At 47.4% G+C, this 20,416-nt stretch overlaps 1 protein-coding gene across 3 annotated transcripts in view; it reads left to right on the plus strand.

Annotated features, from left to right (window-relative positions):
- TCF7L1 (transcription factor 7-like 1 (T-cell specific, HMG-box)) overlaps positions 1–20,416 on the plus strand; it is a 131,990-nt gene that overhangs the window by 83,037 nt on the left and 28,537 nt on the right. Inside the window, exon 2 of one of the 3 annotated variants that reach the window (XM_008567059.1) lies at positions 15,759–15,819. The exons of the other annotated variants lie outside the window; for them this stretch is intronic. Within the exon in view, the coding sequence (XP_008565281.1) occupies positions 15,793–15,819 (27 nt within the window). The 5' untranslated portion in view covers positions 15,759–15,792. The remainder of the gene's footprint in view (positions 1–15,758; positions 15,820–20,416) is intronic. 3 annotated transcript variants of the gene reach the window in all.

The raw sequence follows: 20,416 nt of genomic DNA on the forward strand, positions 1-20,416 counted from the left end.
GGGGGGGGGGGGGGGGGGGGGGGGGGGGGGGTCAGAGGGTGGTCAGCTCATGTGTCCTGTTTTAATGCACCACAAAGAGAGTGTATTCATGTGTTGCTTCTGTAGTTTACAATCAATTTTAAAATATTCTATATCTCGGTCTGGGTGGTGGTCACGTTAATATCTGTGTATTAAAAATTCATTGAGCCATGTGCAGGATTCGTGCACTTGCCTATATAAATGTTGTAACTCAGTTTTAAAATTTTAACAAAATCAACTTAAAAAAAGAAACCTTCCTGACTTTCCAAGGCCTTGCTTGGACAGCACAGCTGCAGGGAGGGAGAACAGGGTCCCAGGCCCCAGCCCCTGGGCCTCCCAGACCTCCCGTGTGGCGTATGTGTCTGATTTCCCACACCGGTGTTTGGAAACAGAATGAGCTTGCACAGCAGCCAGATTCTGGGACTTCCCTGCCCCAGTCCGCCACTCTGCTCACGGGATTTGGAGAAAGCATCAAAGGCAGCAGCTTGGAGTGAGGTCACCTTCCCAGCTCACAGAGGACCATGAGGCCAGTTGTGGGCCACACGTGCCCACTGGGCTGCCCTGGCTGCCTGCCCAGCCCTGACTGGCTTCCCCATTCATCCCTGGGGAGCCTCCGCCCACTGTGCATGCCCACCTGTGGCTTCTGTCCTCCCGAGGCTACGGGGACACTGCTGCCCACGTGGGGACTGCCCAGCAGGCAGGACCCTGGGTTACTCCTCTGCTGCTTCCCACCAGCAAGTCCACATTGTGAAGATCCTTAACATAATGAATTTCATGGTTCCTTCTGGCTCTTGATTTTCCATGATTCAGGATCAGGAAATGGTTTTCCTCTGAGTATTTTTAGGGCTTGAGACTCAGTATAACTTCAAATCCTGGCTGTACCACCCATGGCTGTGTGGCCTTGGATAAATTAAAATCTCTCTAATCTTAGTTTCCTTGTATGTGAAATGGGAATAACAACAATACTAAACTCATAGGGCGGATAAAAGGATTAAGTGAAAACTAGATCAATGTTGTATTCATTATCTGGGATAAAGTTAGCTGCTATCATCGTCATAATCAAAACCACACAACAGTGTGTTTCACACTCCGGTGAGACGAATCCTTCCCTGGGCACAGGATCACTCTTAGACCTGAACAGGAGGGGGCCCTGCTTTGGACCCCCACTTTGTAGGGCTCTGTATGGACACTCTGGGTCACTTCCCTGCAGGGCAGGGAGTCCATGGAGCTGGGGATACAAAGAATGGGATTCTGAGACTCCAGAGCCTGCCCAGGGCTCCTCCTTCTGTGTATGTGCCCTTGGTGTTGCACACCCGTAGGTTGAGGGGGCCAGGGGACTGTTTGCCCAGGGATGAGCTTCGACTGTGGGGTTAAGGTGTCTGTAGTGTCCCATGTGTGGTCCTGGGACCTCGTGGCACAGCATAGAACTGGGGAGGGGAGGGAAAAGGGGGTGCTGGTTAGGCTCTCCCACCACTGCCACATTCTGGAACAGAACTCAGAAGTCTGAGAATTGTAAATTTGTGCCTGGCTTTTTTGTATCGTTAGGAATGTGTATTTGTCAAGATGGGAGCATAAAATGGACCTAGTAGTTTGTTAGCTTGAGTTATAACTTTTAAATATGTAAGCATATGGGCTTTCATCTACACTCTTATCCAGGACCCCACCGCTATTAGCGGTGGGCCTGTCTGTGTGCCTTTCCTTCCTTAGTGAACAACCATCACTGACCTCTGAGACCTAAGCTAATTTTAACCATTCCCCCTCCATGGTTGCCTTCAGGATCCTTTTAGTTCAGTAAGGTTACTTACTTTTTTTTTTGGTGACTGGCTGCTACAGGGATCCACTTGACCATGGTGTTATCAGCATCACGCTCTAACCAAGTGAGCTAACCAGCCAGCCTTTGCTTATTAATATGCTGGTTCTAGAATAGAGCCTTGTTGCATGTCAGTTGCCACCTGGATTCTCCACTCCTTGATGTCTAGCTCAAATCACTATCCAATCCCACTTTTTAGGACAATTATCACTTGGGACACAAGCCCTGTCTTCCCTACCTAGCTGAGGCCACCTCCCAGGCCACAGTGTCTTTCTGTCCCCACAGCAGCTCCCACAGTGCTTGAGCACGGTAGATGCACAGTGAGTATTTGTGGAATGAGCTCACTGCAGACTGATTAGTGTTCTGTGGGCCTGTGTAGATTTTCTAAACTGCTATGTCAGTAAGCTCTGCGTGCCCCCCACCTCCATGTAAACATATTCCAACCCTAAAAGAAAATCAGGCGGCCAGACTTTAACAGGCACAATAAACCTAGCCTTTATTTTTATTATCTTTGGGCTGGGTTTGCTTGGGAATTTGTATCTGTAGAAAATCTTAGTATTTGCTGCTGTGAGGCAAATTTTTTGCATTCATTTATTTCAGTGGTTTGGCCCTGTAAAGCAGAGGGCTGGCCGGAGGGAGAATTGTGAAAGAATCTGAGTTTGTCTTTGAGAGAAATTAAACAGCTTCTCTAGGCCTTGCCCTCAAACTTCAGCCTCGTTTACTATTGAAAATTGTGTCTCAAGGGGTAAAGAGAGCCGTAGGATAATAGAGACTGAAAAATGTTGAGATGGAGCCGTTTTGTTTTCTTTTTTCCTTGGAGAATAATCTTTTGGGAAAAACTTGGATGGTGACCCTTAGTCACACAATTTAAGTTGAATTCAAGCCTCAAGTCATGGCTTGATTCATTTTTCTGAACAATGGACAAAGAAATGCGGGTGGAGAGCCCTGAAATGCTAGGATTTTGAATGAGGAGAGGAAAAAGGTGTGCAGGTTTGGCTGCAAGTGTTCCCCAGCACTGGCTGGACCCTGCTGAAGCTCTCAATCATTCTTGAAGCCTGTAGAACTTGGTGGCTGAGATATCAGACCTTGTGTGTGTGTGAGGGGAGGGTCTCTGAGGATCTCCAAGACAAGCCCAGCGTCCCCAGCAGACCTCTCAGGGTTTGCACCAAACCACAGGCCTATCAGTTATTCCATTTCCAGTGCTGCAAATCGGAGAACCTGCAAGGCAGGCCTTACAGACTCAGCCCCATTCATTACAGCAAACACCACTCCATCCACACTGTTAACAGTAACATCAACAAAAAGAAATGATGGTAATGGCTAGCAGCCCTCCAGTGCTTACAAAGAACCAGACACTTCACGTGCATTTCCTCATTTAATCCTCGGCACAGCCTGGTGCAGTGGGCAGGGCTGCCACCCCTGTAGCACAGGCAGGGGGCTGGAATTTAGACAAAAGAAGAAATGTTGATTCCAATTCCTCATGTAAAGAGACCTTGTATGTGAGGTTTGATGCAGGCCTGGCCGTTTGTTAACACACATGAGAAAGATGTTTCAGTGGTCGTTTAATGAATACTGTGCTGTTCTCTGTACCACAGATACAGAAGCTAAAAAGAGAATCCCCCTGGCCCGCAGGAAGCTCAGTATCACCTCCGCCCCTTCTGGATAGAGCAGGTGCATCCAAGTGGCAATATTCCAAAATGTGGTCCTCTACTCTAGATGTACAGAAGTTCGGATCCCACATACAGACCGGTTCCCGCTCACTGGCTGAGCGAGGCGCGGGAGCAACACCGAGGGTTGCGATCTCGTTGCCGGTCCCCGGTCCGGTACGGGGGCAGCACTGAGGGTTGCGATCCGTTGCCGGACACGGAAAAAGACAAAAAAAAAAAAAAAAAAAAGGTTCTTCTGGAACTGGGGGGTTTTGTTACCATTACTAAGCACTTACTCTCTCTGAGTCATCATGTCTGCTTGTGACAGGCCCTGCACACGTCTTCTGAGATCCTACCTGCCCATATCCCTTCTGCCACTTCCAATCAGTGTCGTTGTGGTTTGCAGTTACTGTTTAGTAGTTGCACGTATACTCGAGTATTAACAGTTTTCACCTACTTTTGGTATTATCGCTGGTGTGTGCATATGTGGTATTTCAAAGCCAGATCTATAAAATTTATTTCCAATAATATTAGTAGAATTATTTAAGCCCCTAAAACCCACCATAAAAGTTAACTCTAAGAACAGAAGGCCCCCAGGTCTGGACGTGAGGGCATTTGGTTTCTGTCAAGGTGCGTCACACAGGACACAGGCCAAACCCGAATTCTCCACCACCGGTGGCCATTGTCTAATGCAGGCATTAAAAGAAGGGTCATTTATTTTCCCTGGGTTTGTGATTATGAAGTACATGAGCTCTGGGCCTGTGGCGCCAACCTGCTGAAGGACCTGCCGCCAACACCTCCCTTGGTGGTGGCAGCAAGAGGACTTTGTGAAGCCGGTGCACTGGGTGATTCCACCAGCACCTGTGTGTCTTGACAGGTTGTAAGGACAGAAAGGTGTGTTGTAGCTGTAACAAAAAGTCAGCCTAGGCAGTCAGGCGGGTGGAAGTAGATGTTTTCCAAGCTAAAATAATAGGATGTGGGCTTAGGGCCTCCTCTCCTGAGCAATTCTCTTGGGTCCCTCGGGCCTCTGACAAGCCAAGTGGACTAAGGGAGAAAGGAGTCTGCAGGCTGCAGAGGCTGCTGTTGGAAGAAAGGTTTGCCTCAAGTCTAGGGGGAAGATGTGGGTGTTTCTAAGCATTTCATCAAGGACTTGTCAAAGATCCAGATTCAAAGTCTCCAAGGAAGACTTTTTTCCCCAAGATGTTGCCGAAAGGGAGAGATCAAAGCATGCAGAAGAATGAGCCATTATATACATAGGAGATTCCTGGGAAGCACAGGTCTCTTGGGAGCTCAGAAAGCAATTAGAGAGCAAGAGTATGGGGTGTGTCCCTGGAGTTGGTGCCTGACGCCATCCTCGCCATCCTGGAGTAAGTCCTCCAGCAGATTCCCCTTGGAATCTCAGGGACCAAGGGAGAAATTATGCCTAAAGGTGGGCAGCTAGAGAGGAACACTAGGTATTTGTTACTGCTGTGGCCTCAGGTACCCTGTCCCTGCCCCAAACTTGGGTCAGACCAGTGGCTTTGGAACTCCAGAAATAACAAATAGGCCACCATGAGGCCTGCCTGCTATACAGGAAGGGCGTGTGTGTGTGTGTGTGTGTGTGTCTGTGTGTCTGTGTGTCTGTGGGTGTGTATCTGTCTCTCTCTTACCTACACTGTGGTGGCTATACACCTTCCAAGTGCAAGTGGGGAGAGCAGAGGTCCCATGGGAGCCCCTTGCCTGCACTTAGGTAGCTGACCAAAGGTGCCCGGGATGGTGGTCCAACCCCTGGCAAAAGCATGGCAGACTTTTGGCAAAAGGTTTGGGGACATAAATAGTGAAGCATTCAGGGAACAGAGTAATTGGGATGGCTAGAGCATGGATGGAGGGTGTTATTGGAGATTGGGAACAGATGGCTGGAGATGGGAAGGATAGGCTGGGGCCTTAATGCCCACTGAGCAGGTGGGGTTTTTCTGCAAGCATTGAGGAACCACTGGAGCTTAAGGCAGACCAGTGCTGTAGTCAGCAGCGTGAAGGACGGGCCAGCCCGGGGAGGGGCTACAGACAGGAGCTCAGCTCAGTCTTTACAGAGGTCCAGGGCAGAAATGAAGAGGATGGAGGAGGGGGAATGATTTGAGAGACAGTCCAGGGTTAGAACGACAGGACCTGGTCCTCTGTCAGATGCAGGGGTAAGGGAAAGAGAGAGGAAACCAAGATTATCCCCAAAGTTTGTAGAGTAGTTAGGGCAACCATATGTCCTTGTTTATATCTGTTGTCTAGTGTAATTGTTGAAAGCATTCACTTTCACTTTCAAAAGTCCTCGTTTATAGGGTATTAGGAAACTGGGTCAGAACTGGACTTTGAGTCTGTGTGGGATTGAATTACCTGTGGCAAGGAGTAGAGGAGGCAGCTGGGAATGAGGAGAGAGGTTGGAGCCAGGCACAGAGGTGAGAGTGCTCACCACGTGGGTGCCAACCAGCAGGGGTGGGCTTGCCCGGGAAGGAGGATTGAGAACAACAGTTTTCAAGGCACTGAGGACAAGGCACTAAGGAGTGGCTGGAGGGGTAAGTGGAAACCAGCTGAAACAGGTGTCCCGGAAGCAGAGGGGCCTCTTAGGGAAGAGACCTGGAAGATGACATTGGGTTTGATAGGAGGTCAGCAGTGGCCTAGTGAGGACAGAGTAGGTGACATGGAAGCCAGGTTGCAGTGGTGAGGCACAGAGGAGTAGAAGAGACAGCAGTGGGGGTGTTTGTGAAAAGCTTGAATGGGAGAGATGGCAACAGCACAGGTTGCTCCCAGCTGTGGGATTCTGGCCCACTGTGCTAATTTTCCCATATTTTCCTTCTTTGGGGGGAAAAATGGAAATTGAGTAGAAAGAAATTTGAACCATGACTTTAAGTTAAATTCAACGAGTGACTCTGAGTACTCCTAACCTCAAGGAATTGATGGACTGGAACCTGGAAAATCAAGGTGGATCAAGTAGAGAATCTGGCCAATAAACGTACAAAAAAGCATTCCAAGGGGCCACACCTACCCAGTCTGGTGCTGTGTGTGCATCGCAGATCCTGTGACATGAAGATAGAGTTGTCACCCCATTCAGTGATTGCCCTTCGGAGTCAGTGGATAGGAACTGGGACCTCAGGAAGGAAGTGGCAGAGATGTGGAATCTTCAGGTCATCAGATGAGGTACTGAACAAGGTCTGATCACCTCCCAGTCTCACCCCAAACAGCTGCTTGTAAAAGTTTAGTTCTATAACCAATCTCGTGCATGGGCTATGCCTAGAATTGGTGCTATCAGGTCACTCAGGAAATGACATGAGATTTGAGAAATGCTTTTAGAGCTTCTGTACTCTGAAATGTACCCTTCTTCCCAACCCTACTAGCCTAGCCTGGATTCTTGAAATTCCATAAAGACCGAGCCCTGGGTTTGGGTGGAAAGGTTGGGGAATGCATTGCAGCCCCTCTCCCAACCCAGAAATAAGGCATGTAATGTGCTAACTCCAATAGGAATGTTAAAGGAATATCGGTTGTGATGGCGAATTTGTCCAATGAACCATCGGGAGTCCCAATGCAGGCGTTTCCTATGTAACCTTCTGATGGTTAATTTATGAGACCCTGCAAGGGCTGCACTCAGGTTATGGAATCTCCATATTTACCAGAAACTTCTACTTTGAACCTTGTAATGGAGAAGTATTCTAGACGAGGATTTAGGTAGGGGAGAAACTATGGTACCTGACATAGAGTGGCACTAAAAAATGTTTAATGGGTAGATAGACGCTTACTCTGGGGGTGTAAAAGAAGAGTGCAGAAGGGACAGGATCATGGATCCATGGAGGTCGTCTTTGAAGAAGCCCAAACAGTGGGTAGAAACTGCAGATACTTACGGAGGGGTAGGCGTGAGTATTTGGGGACAAATCTGACCTTACATTAGCATCAACTGGGGAGCTTTAAAAAAACAGGTGGAGGCTGAAGCCCCATGCTAGAACAGTTAAATCATAATGGGGAGGGGGCACAGGAATCAGTGTTTTTATCTTATTTTAGGCAGCTGGCCGGTATGGGGATCCAAACCCTTGACCTTGGTGTTACAAGGCTGCAGTCTAACCAACTGAGCTAACTGGCCAGCCCCAGGAATCAGGGTTTTTTAAGCTCTTCCAGGGCCAAGCCCGTGGTGCACTCGGGAGAGAGCGGCGCTGGGAGCACAGCAGCGGTCCTGCCGCGGGTTCAGATCCTATATAGGGATGGCCGGTGCACTCACTGGCTGAGGGCGGTGCAGCCGGTCTCAAAAAGGACAGAAAAAAAACCCAAAAGCTCTTCCAATGATGCTCATTGAGGCTGAGAACTGGCAGACTGGGTTATCTCTACAGCCCTTCCACTCTGGTTGAAGTGGCATCCAAACCTTCCCCCATAGGGGACCCATCTGTGTTGTTCAGTCGTGGGAAGGGAAAGAGCTGAAGGACTGTCAAAAGATTGGCTTGTGGAGTGGACCATTCCACCACTGAGGAAGGGTGTATGCAGTTGGCGGTCACAGCACTACTGGCTCCAGTGCATCTTGACCAGGGACCAAGGGAGATTTCCAAGTGGCTGAGGTCACACCTTTTCAAACCCTAATGGGAATGACTGGGGAGGATTTTCAGGGGCAAAGCACAATTCAAAGGAAAATAGCAGCTTAGAAGTTCAGAAATGAGAGGCTGGAGATCTAACCATAGACTTTTCTGATTTTTTTTTTTTTTTCTGATTGGTTTTATCTGTCTAAATTTTTCTAATTAAAAACTGATTTGATTTGCATATATTTGTTTTTACGTTTTAAGAGCAATAAATGTTTAGCCAAAAGAAGAAAATCAAACCACTCATACACTTGTCATTTAGAGATAAGTTCAACTCACCTCTTAGTGTATGTACAAGGAGTCTTCAGAAAGTTCATGGAAGAATTGTATTATCTTTTAATTAAATTTTTCCAAACTTTTTCAAGTACCCTTGTATATCCTTCCAGATCTCTCAACACATTCATAAAGATATGTTTTTTATAAAAGTGGGACGCTGTTCATGTTTTATATCCTGCTTTTCGCTCAATAGTGTATAGTAAACACCTTTCCATGTATGTAAATATTCACCAACTGCATAAATTCAGATATCATAATTGTAGCATAAGGTGTTTAATATCTTTCTGCTATTATAAATAGCTCTTAAGTGAGCATTCTTACAGCTATATTTTGTTCACATCCTTAATTATTTCCTTAGGATACATTCCTAGAGGCAGTAAGCCTTTGGGAGACTTCATACATACCTCCAAATTGCATAAGAAAGGATTTACTAATTTACTCTCCCACCAACAGGGTATGAAAAAGTGCCTTTGCCAATTTGACAGACTGAAAGTAAATTCATTACTGAGTTCATAACTTCTTTATCTCGAATTCTGCAAACAACTGGGAGTGGAGCCCAGAGATTTTCCTTGATGGCTTGATGCCCAGCCCTAAGGATCTTTGCTGTCTGACCCACTGGGTCACTGCCTCCTGAGATTTTCATTGGCAGGTATCCTTATCCAGGGCCTTTGTTCCTGCTAGCCATTGGCCTCACATGCTTCCGGCGGGCCCGTGGGCACCACCAGGGGGCAGTGTGGAGCTATTGGCCATACACAGAATGCCTTCCGGTTTATCCATAATGAAATCTTGAATAATACAATTATCCTTTGTTGTGTATATATGACTTCTGAAGATTGGCATCCATAATATTGATTTGCTTATGTTAATATTTTCATCTCTTTCCGATTATTTTTATATTTGCCCCTATAGTTTATATGTTGGTTATGGAAAAATAACCTGATCTATCCTGTTCTTCTGCACCTGGGGGGTCAGGATGCCTGGATTGCTCTAATCCCGGTTCTGCCAGTGACCTCTGTGACCTGGGTGGGACCATTCACCCCTTTGGGCCTGAGTGCCCTTATCTGAGGAATGCCGGATGGCTGCAGGAGTGGTATGTTTTCTTCTCTTCCAGGACTCGTATAGTGAAAGGGTTAAGAGCATGGCCTTTGCGATGAGACAGGACTTGGGCAAGTTACTTAACCTCTCTGTAACTTGGTCCCTTCATCTGTTAAGTGGGGATAATAATAGCAACTTAAATAATACGTGGAAACAGCTTGGTGGAATGTCTGGCACAAGGTGACTGATCAGTAATGTTACCTTTAAAGAAATCTGTTCTTTTTTTTTTTTTTTTTTGGTACTTCATCTGTTAAGTGGGGATAATAATAGCAACTTAAATAATACATGGAAACAGCTTGGTGGAATGTCTGGCACAAGGTGACTGATCAGTAATGTTACCTTTAAAGAAATCTGTTCTTTTTTTTTTTTTTGGTGGGTTACCAGTACAGGGACCTGAACCCTTGATCTTGGTGTTATGACACTGCACTCTAACCAACTGAGCTAACCAGTTCTTTTATGCAAAAAGAATTCTTTTATGCAGTTTGCCGTCCTTGGCTTTTGCATATACTTATTTGCTTACCTGAAACAATATTAATATCAAACAATATGAATTGCAGAAGTGCTCCATTCTGCAGTAGGGTCGAGCAGCCCAATCCCAGTATCATGGCCCTCAGCTACAGAAGAGTTAGGATGTATCAGTTTATTTTTTGTAATCAATATATAAACTATAGGGGAAAATACAAAAACAGTTAGAAGGAGGTATGATATCAGTAAATGGCTTTTTATATGATTTGTATCATTGTGCTTGGTAATTGAAGTCTCATTCAGCTGGTAGGCTGATCACTGGCCATGGACGGACCCCTTCCCTCTATCCTTTGCCCTCCCAAAAGGTTATGGTCTCACTGGTGTCATCCTAGGTCAACTAAATTACGGTCTCGGGTGACAATCCCAAGAACATGGCCACTAATTAATTGCCTTTAGAGACAAAATTTTCTCCTAGAGCTGGCCGTGAAGCAACCCTTCCAGTTATTCGTAAAATGCCCTGCAACGGTCGCCAAGCACTCCAAGGGACAAATAAGATGGATTACTGTCCCCAAGAAGCTTAGGGGGAAGTAAGGGAGGAAATGAGAGCCCAGCTGTGAGCAGAACAGTCCATGGCAGGAGAGGGTGCTGCTGCCTTGGAGAAGAGACCGAGACAAGGCGTGTGTTGGGATGCCACTGCCAAGGCAGGGGTAGTAGAGACAGGACAGCTGCTGTGGCAGCCAGTGGACAGGACTTAGTGACCGGCGGTGAGTGAGGACGAGGCTGGAGGGAAAGATGTCTGAGGTTTGACCCTGGGGGTGCACAAGAGGATGGTAGATCTGCGTGAGAAGCAATTTTGGGAAGAAAGTAGTGGCATATCTTGAGACGTGTTGACTTTTGAGTTTGCGTGTGGAACCTTGTCCTCCAGTTCCTAGGGTTGCCCCCACGTGCAATTTGCTGTAGCCCCTGGATGGCCATAAACACGTGATTCTGTAACAACGTTCCCCAAATGTCGCCTACTTGCATAATCTTTGCCACATACCACCTATACTGTTTACTTACTATTTTTCTTTGAATTGAATCACTTTTTCTCCACTTTCTGAAAATGGAGCTTCACGGTAAGCTACAGTGTCCAAGAAACCAATTTTCCTATAATATACTTTAATGCCTATTAAAATAAATAAAAATTGCAGGGCGTTTTAGGATTAACTGGAAGGGTTGCTTCCCAGTCATCTCTAGGTAGAAATTAATTAATTAGTTTAGGTACTAAAAAAACAGGAGATGTTATTTAAAAGAATCAAGACGGGGATTGGGAGCAACACACTTTCATGAGAAGGAGGGGGCGGCCCGATGAGTGTGAGTGCTGTGATGATGCGTATGAGGTATCTGACACACGGTAAGCCCGTGACAGATGTCAGTGTCTTAGCCCTTCCACCATCCGTCATCTCCTGTGCCCTCCTTTCAACACAAATGGAAAATCCTTTTGTTGTTCCCTAAAACATGTACACCGCGTGTGCACATGCTGCACACACGTGAGGGTAGGGTGCAAGGCCTGTGCTTTGGGGCCTGTTATCAGAAGCAATGGCCCTGTGTAGAGGTGGCTGGTGGGGCCCTCAGTCCCAGAGTCCTTCCTTGCCTATGCAGTCAGAGATCTCCTCCTGAAACTGCCCATCTACAGAGGGATCTCTGGAGACATGTCACATCTCCTGGTGCCAAGGAGTTGTTGATGCTGGCCAGCCGCTGGGCCACAGGAGCGATGGAGAAGGGTCTCAGAGGGCCCGTGAGGCTCCGTGCGCTGGGAGGCAGCTCCAGGCTGCCTGGCTATTCTTTTGTGCTGTGTATTTTACTGGCCTCAGATAAGCACTTCCTGTTCCCCATTGATTATACACAGATCCTGCTTCCTTTCCCCTCAATACCTGGGATGCTTTCCAGCTTCTCCTCCCACAAGGGGAAATCCATAAACTTCAGAATTCTAAGGGCTACTTTTGGTCAATGGACTTTCTGCAAATCATGACTGTTTTTGCTGTCCAGTCACATTCTTTGGGGAGCCTTCATCTCTGTTGAGGAACTCAGTTCTTCATGTGCCAGCTGGGAGAGAGATGTTCCTGCAGCCTGGTTTCTGCTCCTCCTTCTCACCAATAGAATATCTGTGTCTACCTGGTGTGCCAATAGAATATCTGTGTCTACCTTCAGGCTTAACTCAGAGACAATAAATAAATAGACTGTGTCTCACAGATCAATTTTAATCCACAGTTAGTAGCTGCCTGGTGTACTGTTGAGGATTCTGAGGTCTTACCCAACATTAGTAGGAAAGAGTGCCATCTCTATTAGCAGCGTCTGCCACGGGCACAGAGAGGGATGTGTGGCAGCCCCTGTGCCCCGTATTTGCTTTCCCAAGAATTCCAAGATCAGATTAAAGCTTCTAGAAGGTAAAAATCTTGTCCTTGTAAACTTTGAGTTATACCATAAAGTCCAAAGCCCTGTATTCTAGTGCTAACATCAGTTATTTTGGTGATCTTGGGTAAATCCAAGAGCTTCCAGCAAGCCCAGTTTCCCCACTTTTAAAATTAGGATGATAATACCTGCTTTATCCACATCCAAGGGTCATTTAAATCAAATCACATAATATAAAATGCTTTAAAAAGTAAAATGACTGTAGAAGTACACGGGGTCTTCAAAAAGTTCATGGAAGGATTCATATTATCTTTTAATTCAATTTTTTCATGAACTTTTTAAATACCCTCATATGTCTTCCTTGCTCGTGACCCAGCTCAGGTGCCACCTCCTACGTGAAGTCTTCCAGTTTTTCCATGATACCCCCTGCCCACTGTGCTCCCTCTTGTCTCTGAACCTGTCATTTGCAGACAAATATTCTAGCTGTTTATGTACTTAAAAAAAAACTCTCCTGTGGTGTGTCACGTGCGTAAACAGCCACCTTATCTACGAGGTGCTCACTAGACATTTATGGAGTGCTCTGTACAGACCTGTCACTACATCTTGACCAGTGGGTGGGCAGTTCTGTAAGAATGGGCAGTCTCCTGCTAGCTTTAGTGTAGTTTTATAGAAAGATGTTTGCAGGGACAAGTGAAGGGTAAACTGGGAGAGATGAGCTGGGGACAGAAGCCATGGGTGACACTGTGGAGAAAGGATTTGGGGACCCCTTAATTTCCATCTACCACCCTGTACTTTGATATGGACAACAGACATTTTGTCAATCTGAGGCAAAGCGACCTGCCAATGCAGTTTGCGGGCCACCACCAACCCCTTCAGCCTAAGTTGCCACCCCCGAGTTCCTCCTGGATAGTCTGCAGGAGACCAGACGCAGGCAAGAAGGCTACTGCAAGGCCCCAGCCACGAAGAGGCAAGGCCTGGATTCCAGAAATGTCTAGAACCCGCGGAACTTGCTGGCCAACAGGAGGTGGGGGGGGGGGAAGCAACTAAAGACATTAAAGTGGATTTTGAGGTTTGTGGTTGGGTAAACTGAAGGCACAGGTTTGGGGATGAAAGTAATTAATGTAGGGTTACTTTTTTTTTTTTTTTTCTTTTTTTTGTCTTTTTTTCGTGTCCGGCAATGGATCGCAACCCTCAGTGTCACGCCCATACCAGACTGGGACCAGCAATGGGATCGCAACCCTCGGTGTTGCGCCCGCGCCTCGCTCAGCCAGTGAGCAGGAACCGGTCTGTATGTGGGATCCGAACCCTCGATGGGAGCGCCACTGCGCTCCCAAGCGGCGCACTGTAGCAGTGCGCCACCGGGCCGGCCCTAGGGTTACTTTTAATAGCTTTGCTTACTGTTGCTACAATATAATATGTGGTCATTCTAAAATTTTCAAGTGAAGAAGAAAAGTACAAGCAAGAAACTAATAAAATTGCCTGAAATGCTAAAACCCAATGATAACATTTCGGTGATCATCCTTCCAGATTCTGTAACTGGCTCTTCTTGCTGAACAGTTTGTCCAAGACATTTATTCAGGTCCGTAAATGTGGATCAACCAGAGGGCACACAGAACTTGAAACCACAACCCATACCAGACTGGGACCGGCAACGGGATCGCAACCCTCGGTGTTGTGCCCGCGCCTCGCTCAGCCAGTGAGCAGGAAACGGTCTGTATGTGGGATCCGAACCCTCGATGGGAGCGCCACTGCGCTCCCAAGCGGCGCACTGTAGCAGTGCGCCACCGGGCCAGCCCTAGGGTTACTTTTAATAGCTTTGCTTACTGTTGCTACAATATAATATGTGGTCATTCTAAAAATTTCAAGTGAAGAAGAAAAGTACAAGCAAGAAACTAATAAAATTGCCTGAAATGCTAAAACCCAATGATAACATTTTGGTGATCATCCTTCCAGATTCTGTAACTGGCTCTTCTTGCTGAACAGTTTGTCCGAGACATTTATTCAGGTCCGTAAATGTGGATCAACCAGAGGGCACACAGAACTTGAAACCACAGGGGAGGAGAGGGCTCCAGGCAGGAGGTGGCTGCCCCAGAGATGCCCAATAAGCTCGGGCCTATGAGATGCCCCTGGCATGGGGCATCTAAAAAGCCAATTACCTTTTTTTTTTTTTTTTCTAATGTTGTTGATGGCCTTGCAGAGACAGACTGTCCACAGAGACAGTAGAGGGACTGGAACAGAAGCCAGCCTGTTGAGTGCTGAAGAACGACTGGAAGACAGAGAGGCAGTGGAAGCGGCCTGTGTAGGTCCTGGGAGGGATGGAGGGAGGACGGGAAAGTGTGGCCGCCTATCAGCTGCCTGTTCAGCCAACCGCTGCCCTCCCCCTTGTCCCCCTCCCCCCTTACACACCCCGAAGACTGAGCCCCCAGCTCCTATCAGATCTCCCCTCTTCCACCTGAGTGAAGGTCAAATGCAGTAGAGGCTGCACAATCCTTTGTCACTTGTGAGGAGCCACCCTATAGCTCCTGGCTACAGAAATGAGAACCTGAAACAGGTTGAACTTTGACTTTTTTTCGAAAGCCCAGATCTCTGTCCCAGAGGTCCCCTTGGTCAGGGTCACCACAGAGTGGCCAGGCCCAGTGTTCTGGGAGCAAGGCTTTTCCCTACTTCCGAAAGGAGCACGCAGCTGCCAGGAAGTTGTACCTGGCCATGTGTCCAGCACTCCATCCGGACCTTGGGCTCACAGCTGAGGACCATGCGTGCCAGCTCTCCCGCCACCTGTGAGCGGAGCCAGCCATCCCAGCAAGCCAGGGCAGACGAGAGGGCCCTCAGCTCCTGCCACAGGCAGTGGTGTGCAGAGTCAGCTGGTACCCAGCCCACGTTAGCATCTCTTCCTAGCTCTGCCTTCAGTGACTCACCATAGTGCCTTGATGTCAGCCATGGTGGGGGTGTGTACTCCATGGATACCAGCAGATGCTACAGACCAGGACTTGGTGTTTGGTTTGTGCTTAAAGAGCCAGTTGTTAAGCATCTGCCAGCACGCCACGGAATAGGAGTGCTCTCCCCATGAAGTGCCGTGGGTGAGTGAGTGGCCGAACTCTGTGTTCATGAGCTCTTCCCTGCCCCTGGGTAAAGTGCAGGTAGTGGGCTCACTGAATAAAAATAACTTTGAAAGTTAGCGACTAAACGTGGATTTCTTAGGAGCTCACTGCACACCCAGCACTCTGCTTGATACTCTCCAGTGTGACTGCACTTGGGATCATCACCCTGCCTTGTAGTAGGTGTTCTGATTTCCCTTTTCCAAGTGAACAACCAGAGAGGTTCTGAGAGGTGAGGTAACGTCCTCTGGGACACATCTTCTAAGTGGGGTTCAACTAGGACGCCTGGCTCCATATTTATTGAGCACCTCAGTGTCCACTCCCAGAACCTGCTGTGGTTTAGACAAACAGCTGTGTTTGATTTTTTTTTCTTCCATAGGAGGCCATCTGGTCCAGGCCCTGCCTTCAGGCTGATGAAGTCAAATATCCCCATTTTAAAGGTGAGAAGATTGAGGCCAGAGAGGTTAGAAAGAGCCTGGAACCCTGGTCTTTTGCCTCCTGTGCTGTATTCTTCCACTATGAAAAATTGGCCTTGGGGGAGCCAGTTTTTAAAAACAAACCTTTGGTCAAGTCTGGTAGGCAAAATTGCCAGATTTTCTGGAATGGGAGGGGAAGACTGTAGTTTGAGGACATCCAGAAAAGAAAAGGAATTATTTGGGGAAAGCAGGGAAATAGATGTTTATGGGGAAACTGAGACCTAACCAACCCACTCTTATTTTTGAGTTTACTATTCAGTCGTGAAATATTTCTGGAGCCCCTGTGCTGCCCAGGGGCTCTCCAAAAATATTTGTTGACTAAATGCTGTGATAGGTGCTAGAGAGAAAAAAGTCACTTCATTGGTTTAAAACACTACAAAAATGTGGTTCTAAATAACTTTTCCACGGAAAATTATGTCTGTCATATGAAATTGAAAAGTAGCTTATTTGAGGGCATTATGTTTTTATTAATTGAATTTATTTGTACTGATCCACCTATTAACAAAACCCCAAGAAGGAACCTAACCCTTTACACTCAGGGAAAACAAAGAGATCGTATCTGGGATTTAGTGCCATCCACAAAGCTAAGCAGATGCATAAACTACTCATTTTTAGAAAAGAAAATAAGAGATAAGAGTGTAAGTCTTATCTTTCATACTTTGGCTCCTGGAACTTTGTCTAATCCATCTTCTTTGGGAACCAGTTCTCTTTAATATTTTCATTTTCTCTTTTTCAGTGACTTCTGAAAACTTAAAATTTTTTCCCACACGAGAAAGCTTTTCTGTCTCCGCACTGCTGAGTGAATGTTAGTGTATTTTCAAACTTGGAGTAATTTATGTCCATTTCTACAGAAGATAGAGGATCTTACACAGGCCTCCAGGCACTGGCAGGGTTGGCATCACAGCCTCCATTTGCAGATTCTCAGCAGTACTAAGCCAGTTATTGGGAGAACCAGTCACTTGGGAGTGCAGGGGGCTCCATCTGTGCGTTCCACATCCATCTCTAAAGGAGTCAGGGAGAGGCTGGACAACCCCATGTTACAGATGCGGAGAAGGGGCTCAAGCTCACTGTTAGTGCTAGGTGGGACAGCGTTTTAACGCTTGATGATTGCTGGCTTCTGGACCAGGAATTGGGGTGTGGGTATGACCCTTGAGGAGCTCACAGCCCCAAGGGCAGAGTATGCAAGTGGGTGACAATACCACTGTGTGGTGAGTGCCATGGGAGGCCATGCACAGCATGACTGCTGTCGTCCTGGGAGGAAAAGATACCCCAGTCAGGACCAGCAGATGGATATGGCACGTTCTGAGTACGAAGCTTAGTGCAGCGGGTGTCGGGGAGCGGTGAGGGTCCAAGCCAGAAGGACAGGTTGGTGCTGGATTGCTGGTGAACCAGGGACGGGTGTTAAGCGGGGAAGAGATCTGATTGGTTGGGTTTTGGAAGGCCAAGTTGTAGGTGTTTGGAAGGCCATTGCAGTAATGCAGGTGAGAAGCGATGCGTTTCCCAGCTGTGGCAGAAGGGAGAGTAAGGAAAGACTCATAGTCTCTTCACATTTTTCATTTATCATCCAATTCTTCATGTTAAGAGTAGCCTTTAAAAGCAAGAGGAGACATTCCGAACACTGTCATCACTGTGGTGGAAGCCATCTGCCCGCGGGGTTTGGGTTGTGCCTGGTTTTCCTGGGTGGCAGTGCCCACTGTACATCTGAGAAGGAAGTGTGAAAAATCCTCACTTCTTTGTTAAAAGGGACTCTGGCTCTGGGTCCTCAGAGTCACTATTTACCACGGGGGACCAAAGAGACAGGAAAGACCAGCCATGTAAACTGGGAGCCTGGGCTTCTGCAACAGATGCACAAAAACGGGTGAGACTGGGAAGCTAAAGCAAAGGGCTCTTTGTCTGCACGCCAGGCCTGTCCTGTAGAAGCAGCAGGGTTGTTCTGTGGCCTCGAGTTTTCTCACCCGGGAAGTTTGGGAGATGACTTATTTTCCTTGCTTGTGCGCCCCTGTGGATTCTGTAACATGAAGCTTTGTTTCCTCTCTTGCCTGGGCCGTGCTTAAAGGTTTTCTGTGAGAACATGGGAACAGGGAGAATGTGGGCGTTCCCCAGGGTCCTGTAGAGTCCTGTCCACACAAAGCTGGTGTGGGACAGCTTGGGTATGGCTGGGGCAGGGGCCCTTCCTACCTTCTGGGAGCCTGAGGGTTAATCTCCGTAGCTCATTGGCAGTTCTGCCTCTGCACGGGGCATGCTGGGATTTCCTCCCAGCTGTTTTACATCACGAAGATTTGTGTGTTGGGGAAATTCCAGGGCACAGCTGCAATTAATCTGCTGCATGGTCTCCAAGTGAAGCAGGGATTCTGTAGGGTGGATTCTCCGCCTCCCTGCAGGAAAAGGGGCTCTAGCTCTCTAGTAAGAACATCCTTCAGAGGGACCCTTCCCTAGGCCCAACTCCAGCAGAAACAGCCCACCTGACCAAGGGCTTGCTCCAAAGAGGTCTCCCGGGAGGGGTCCACAAAGTGGAAAAGGACCCAGAACATTAAGAAAAATAGGAGTAGCACCTCTCTAAATTAATAAAGCCCAAATAACACTTATAGCAACACTTGATAAAGATGTCACACACAAAAAAGAAGATTTTTGTTCATCCTTACTTAGGAATGTAGAAGTAAAAATTTTTGAACACTCATGATTAGCATTCCATGATACAGAACAAGAAAAAACAAACCACCATGACCAGATAGGGTTTACCTGGGGAGTGCAGAGGTGCCTTAGTGTAAGAAAATCTACTGCTGTGTATACATCTCATGAATGAGACAGAAGAGAAACCACATGACTATTTTGTTAGATGCTGAAAGAATTCGGTAACTGTTGCAATGAAAACAATATAAAAATAGGAATAGAATCATCTTCCTTAACAAGGGAAAGACATATTCTAAACCACAGCCTCACTCTACTCCACTGTGAGTCATGACAGCAGTACCCCAGTCCCTGAAAAAGCGTTTCCCAGACTCAGTGAGATTGGAAGACTGCATACTGTCCTGTCTCAGAGTCACAGCACACAGTAGCATGTTAGTAGTGTATGTAAATCAATGACTGTAGTAACTGCCATTTGGGTTTAGTTTTTCTTTCTATTTTTGCATCAGAAGAGAGTCCTTACGCCTTTGACAGCACCCTAGAAGTGGCAGCTCTCACTCTTGCTAGGCTGTCAGTTGTGGTGTTGCCACACAGGCCCAGCGTCTCCCGTTCCCCTGGGCACCCCCCAGGAGGGAGGTGGCTGGACCGCCCTGTGTACCCATCTTCACTATGTGCTGAAGCCCAGCTAGGAAACACTGGTCAGGAGCTGGGCCTTATGGAGCCCATCAGATGGAGCCTAGACGGGGCCTGGAGAAACCAGCAGTTGTGATTTGCCCACATACCATTACGGTGCAAAAAATCTAAACTCAGCCACACTTAATCCCCAAGGACATGCTTCCTTCAATGAGTGATTCCCCTCAGGGGGCTGTGGGGCTGACCTCACATGAGAATTACAGGTAAGAGCTTTATTTCCACTATAGGTGGGCTGGGCCTGACCTAGGAATTCAGAACTGCCCAGCCACCTCCAAATTTCTGGTGCTGCACGTGGGGCTGACCTCACATGAGAATTACAGGTAAGAGCTTTATTTCCACTTTAGTTGGGCTGGGCCTGACCTAGGAATTCAGAACTGCCCAGCCACCTCCAAATTTCTGGTGCTGCAGTGAAAGAGGATTATAAGGAGCGTTGCTGGCTCCTGTTGCCCAATTCATGGTTCTGGGAAGCTCAGCCATCCCTTTAGAAAGCTCCTTTCCTCGGAATTGCAATGCAGAGGCATTCCATGGCTAAGCTGCAGGGGCTCCATCCAAAGTCTTCTAGGTCTCCCCCCACCCCATTACTAAATTTGAAATCTTAAAAAAAAAAAAAAAAAGCAAAAAGTAGAAAGGGGGAAGTTGAAATGCTTCATTCTCCATATCCTTACCTCCCAGAATGAATTCCTCTCTGCATACCCCCCCACCCCCCTCCAGGAGAGGCAGGAGCAGGATGGATCCTAGGCGAGATGCATGCTGTTCCCAGACCCACCTTTCCTCTCTGCTCTCTTCCCCACACTGCCTGACAAGTCTGTAAGCGACCAGACTTCAGTGGTGGGCAGGACTAAGGATTTTCACCCACCCTCCAAGATTCCAGGTATCAGTTAAAGTCAGTGAGTGAGAGTGGACCCTAAGGGGAGAAGAGGCCAGTGTGGTCTCTTCTTCTCACCAGAAGCCAAAGACACCTTGTTAGCTAGGTAAAAAGCCACGCACATGGTAAGCAACTAAAAATAGTAGCTAATACTAAAAGCCCTTACTATGAACGTATGTAGGTTTATACCTTGATATCCCCAGTACCAAGGCAGACAAACCCTCATGGAGCTCACAGTATATTGGGTGCCAGCTCATTGGCCATTACAACAGTGATTCTCAATGAGAGGCAATACTTTCCCCCCATCCCAGGAGACATTTGGCAGAGTCTAAAGACATTTTTTTTTCCTTTTTGTCTTTTTTGGTGTCCGGCAACGGA

This window comes from Galeopterus variegatus, unplaced genomic scaffold (assembly GCF_000696425.1).
Source record: "Galeopterus variegatus unplaced genomic scaffold, G_variegatus-3.0.2 Scaffold289, whole genome shotgun sequence".
Lineage (NCBI taxonomy): Eukaryota > Metazoa > Chordata > Mammalia > Dermoptera > Cynocephalidae > Galeopterus > Galeopterus variegatus.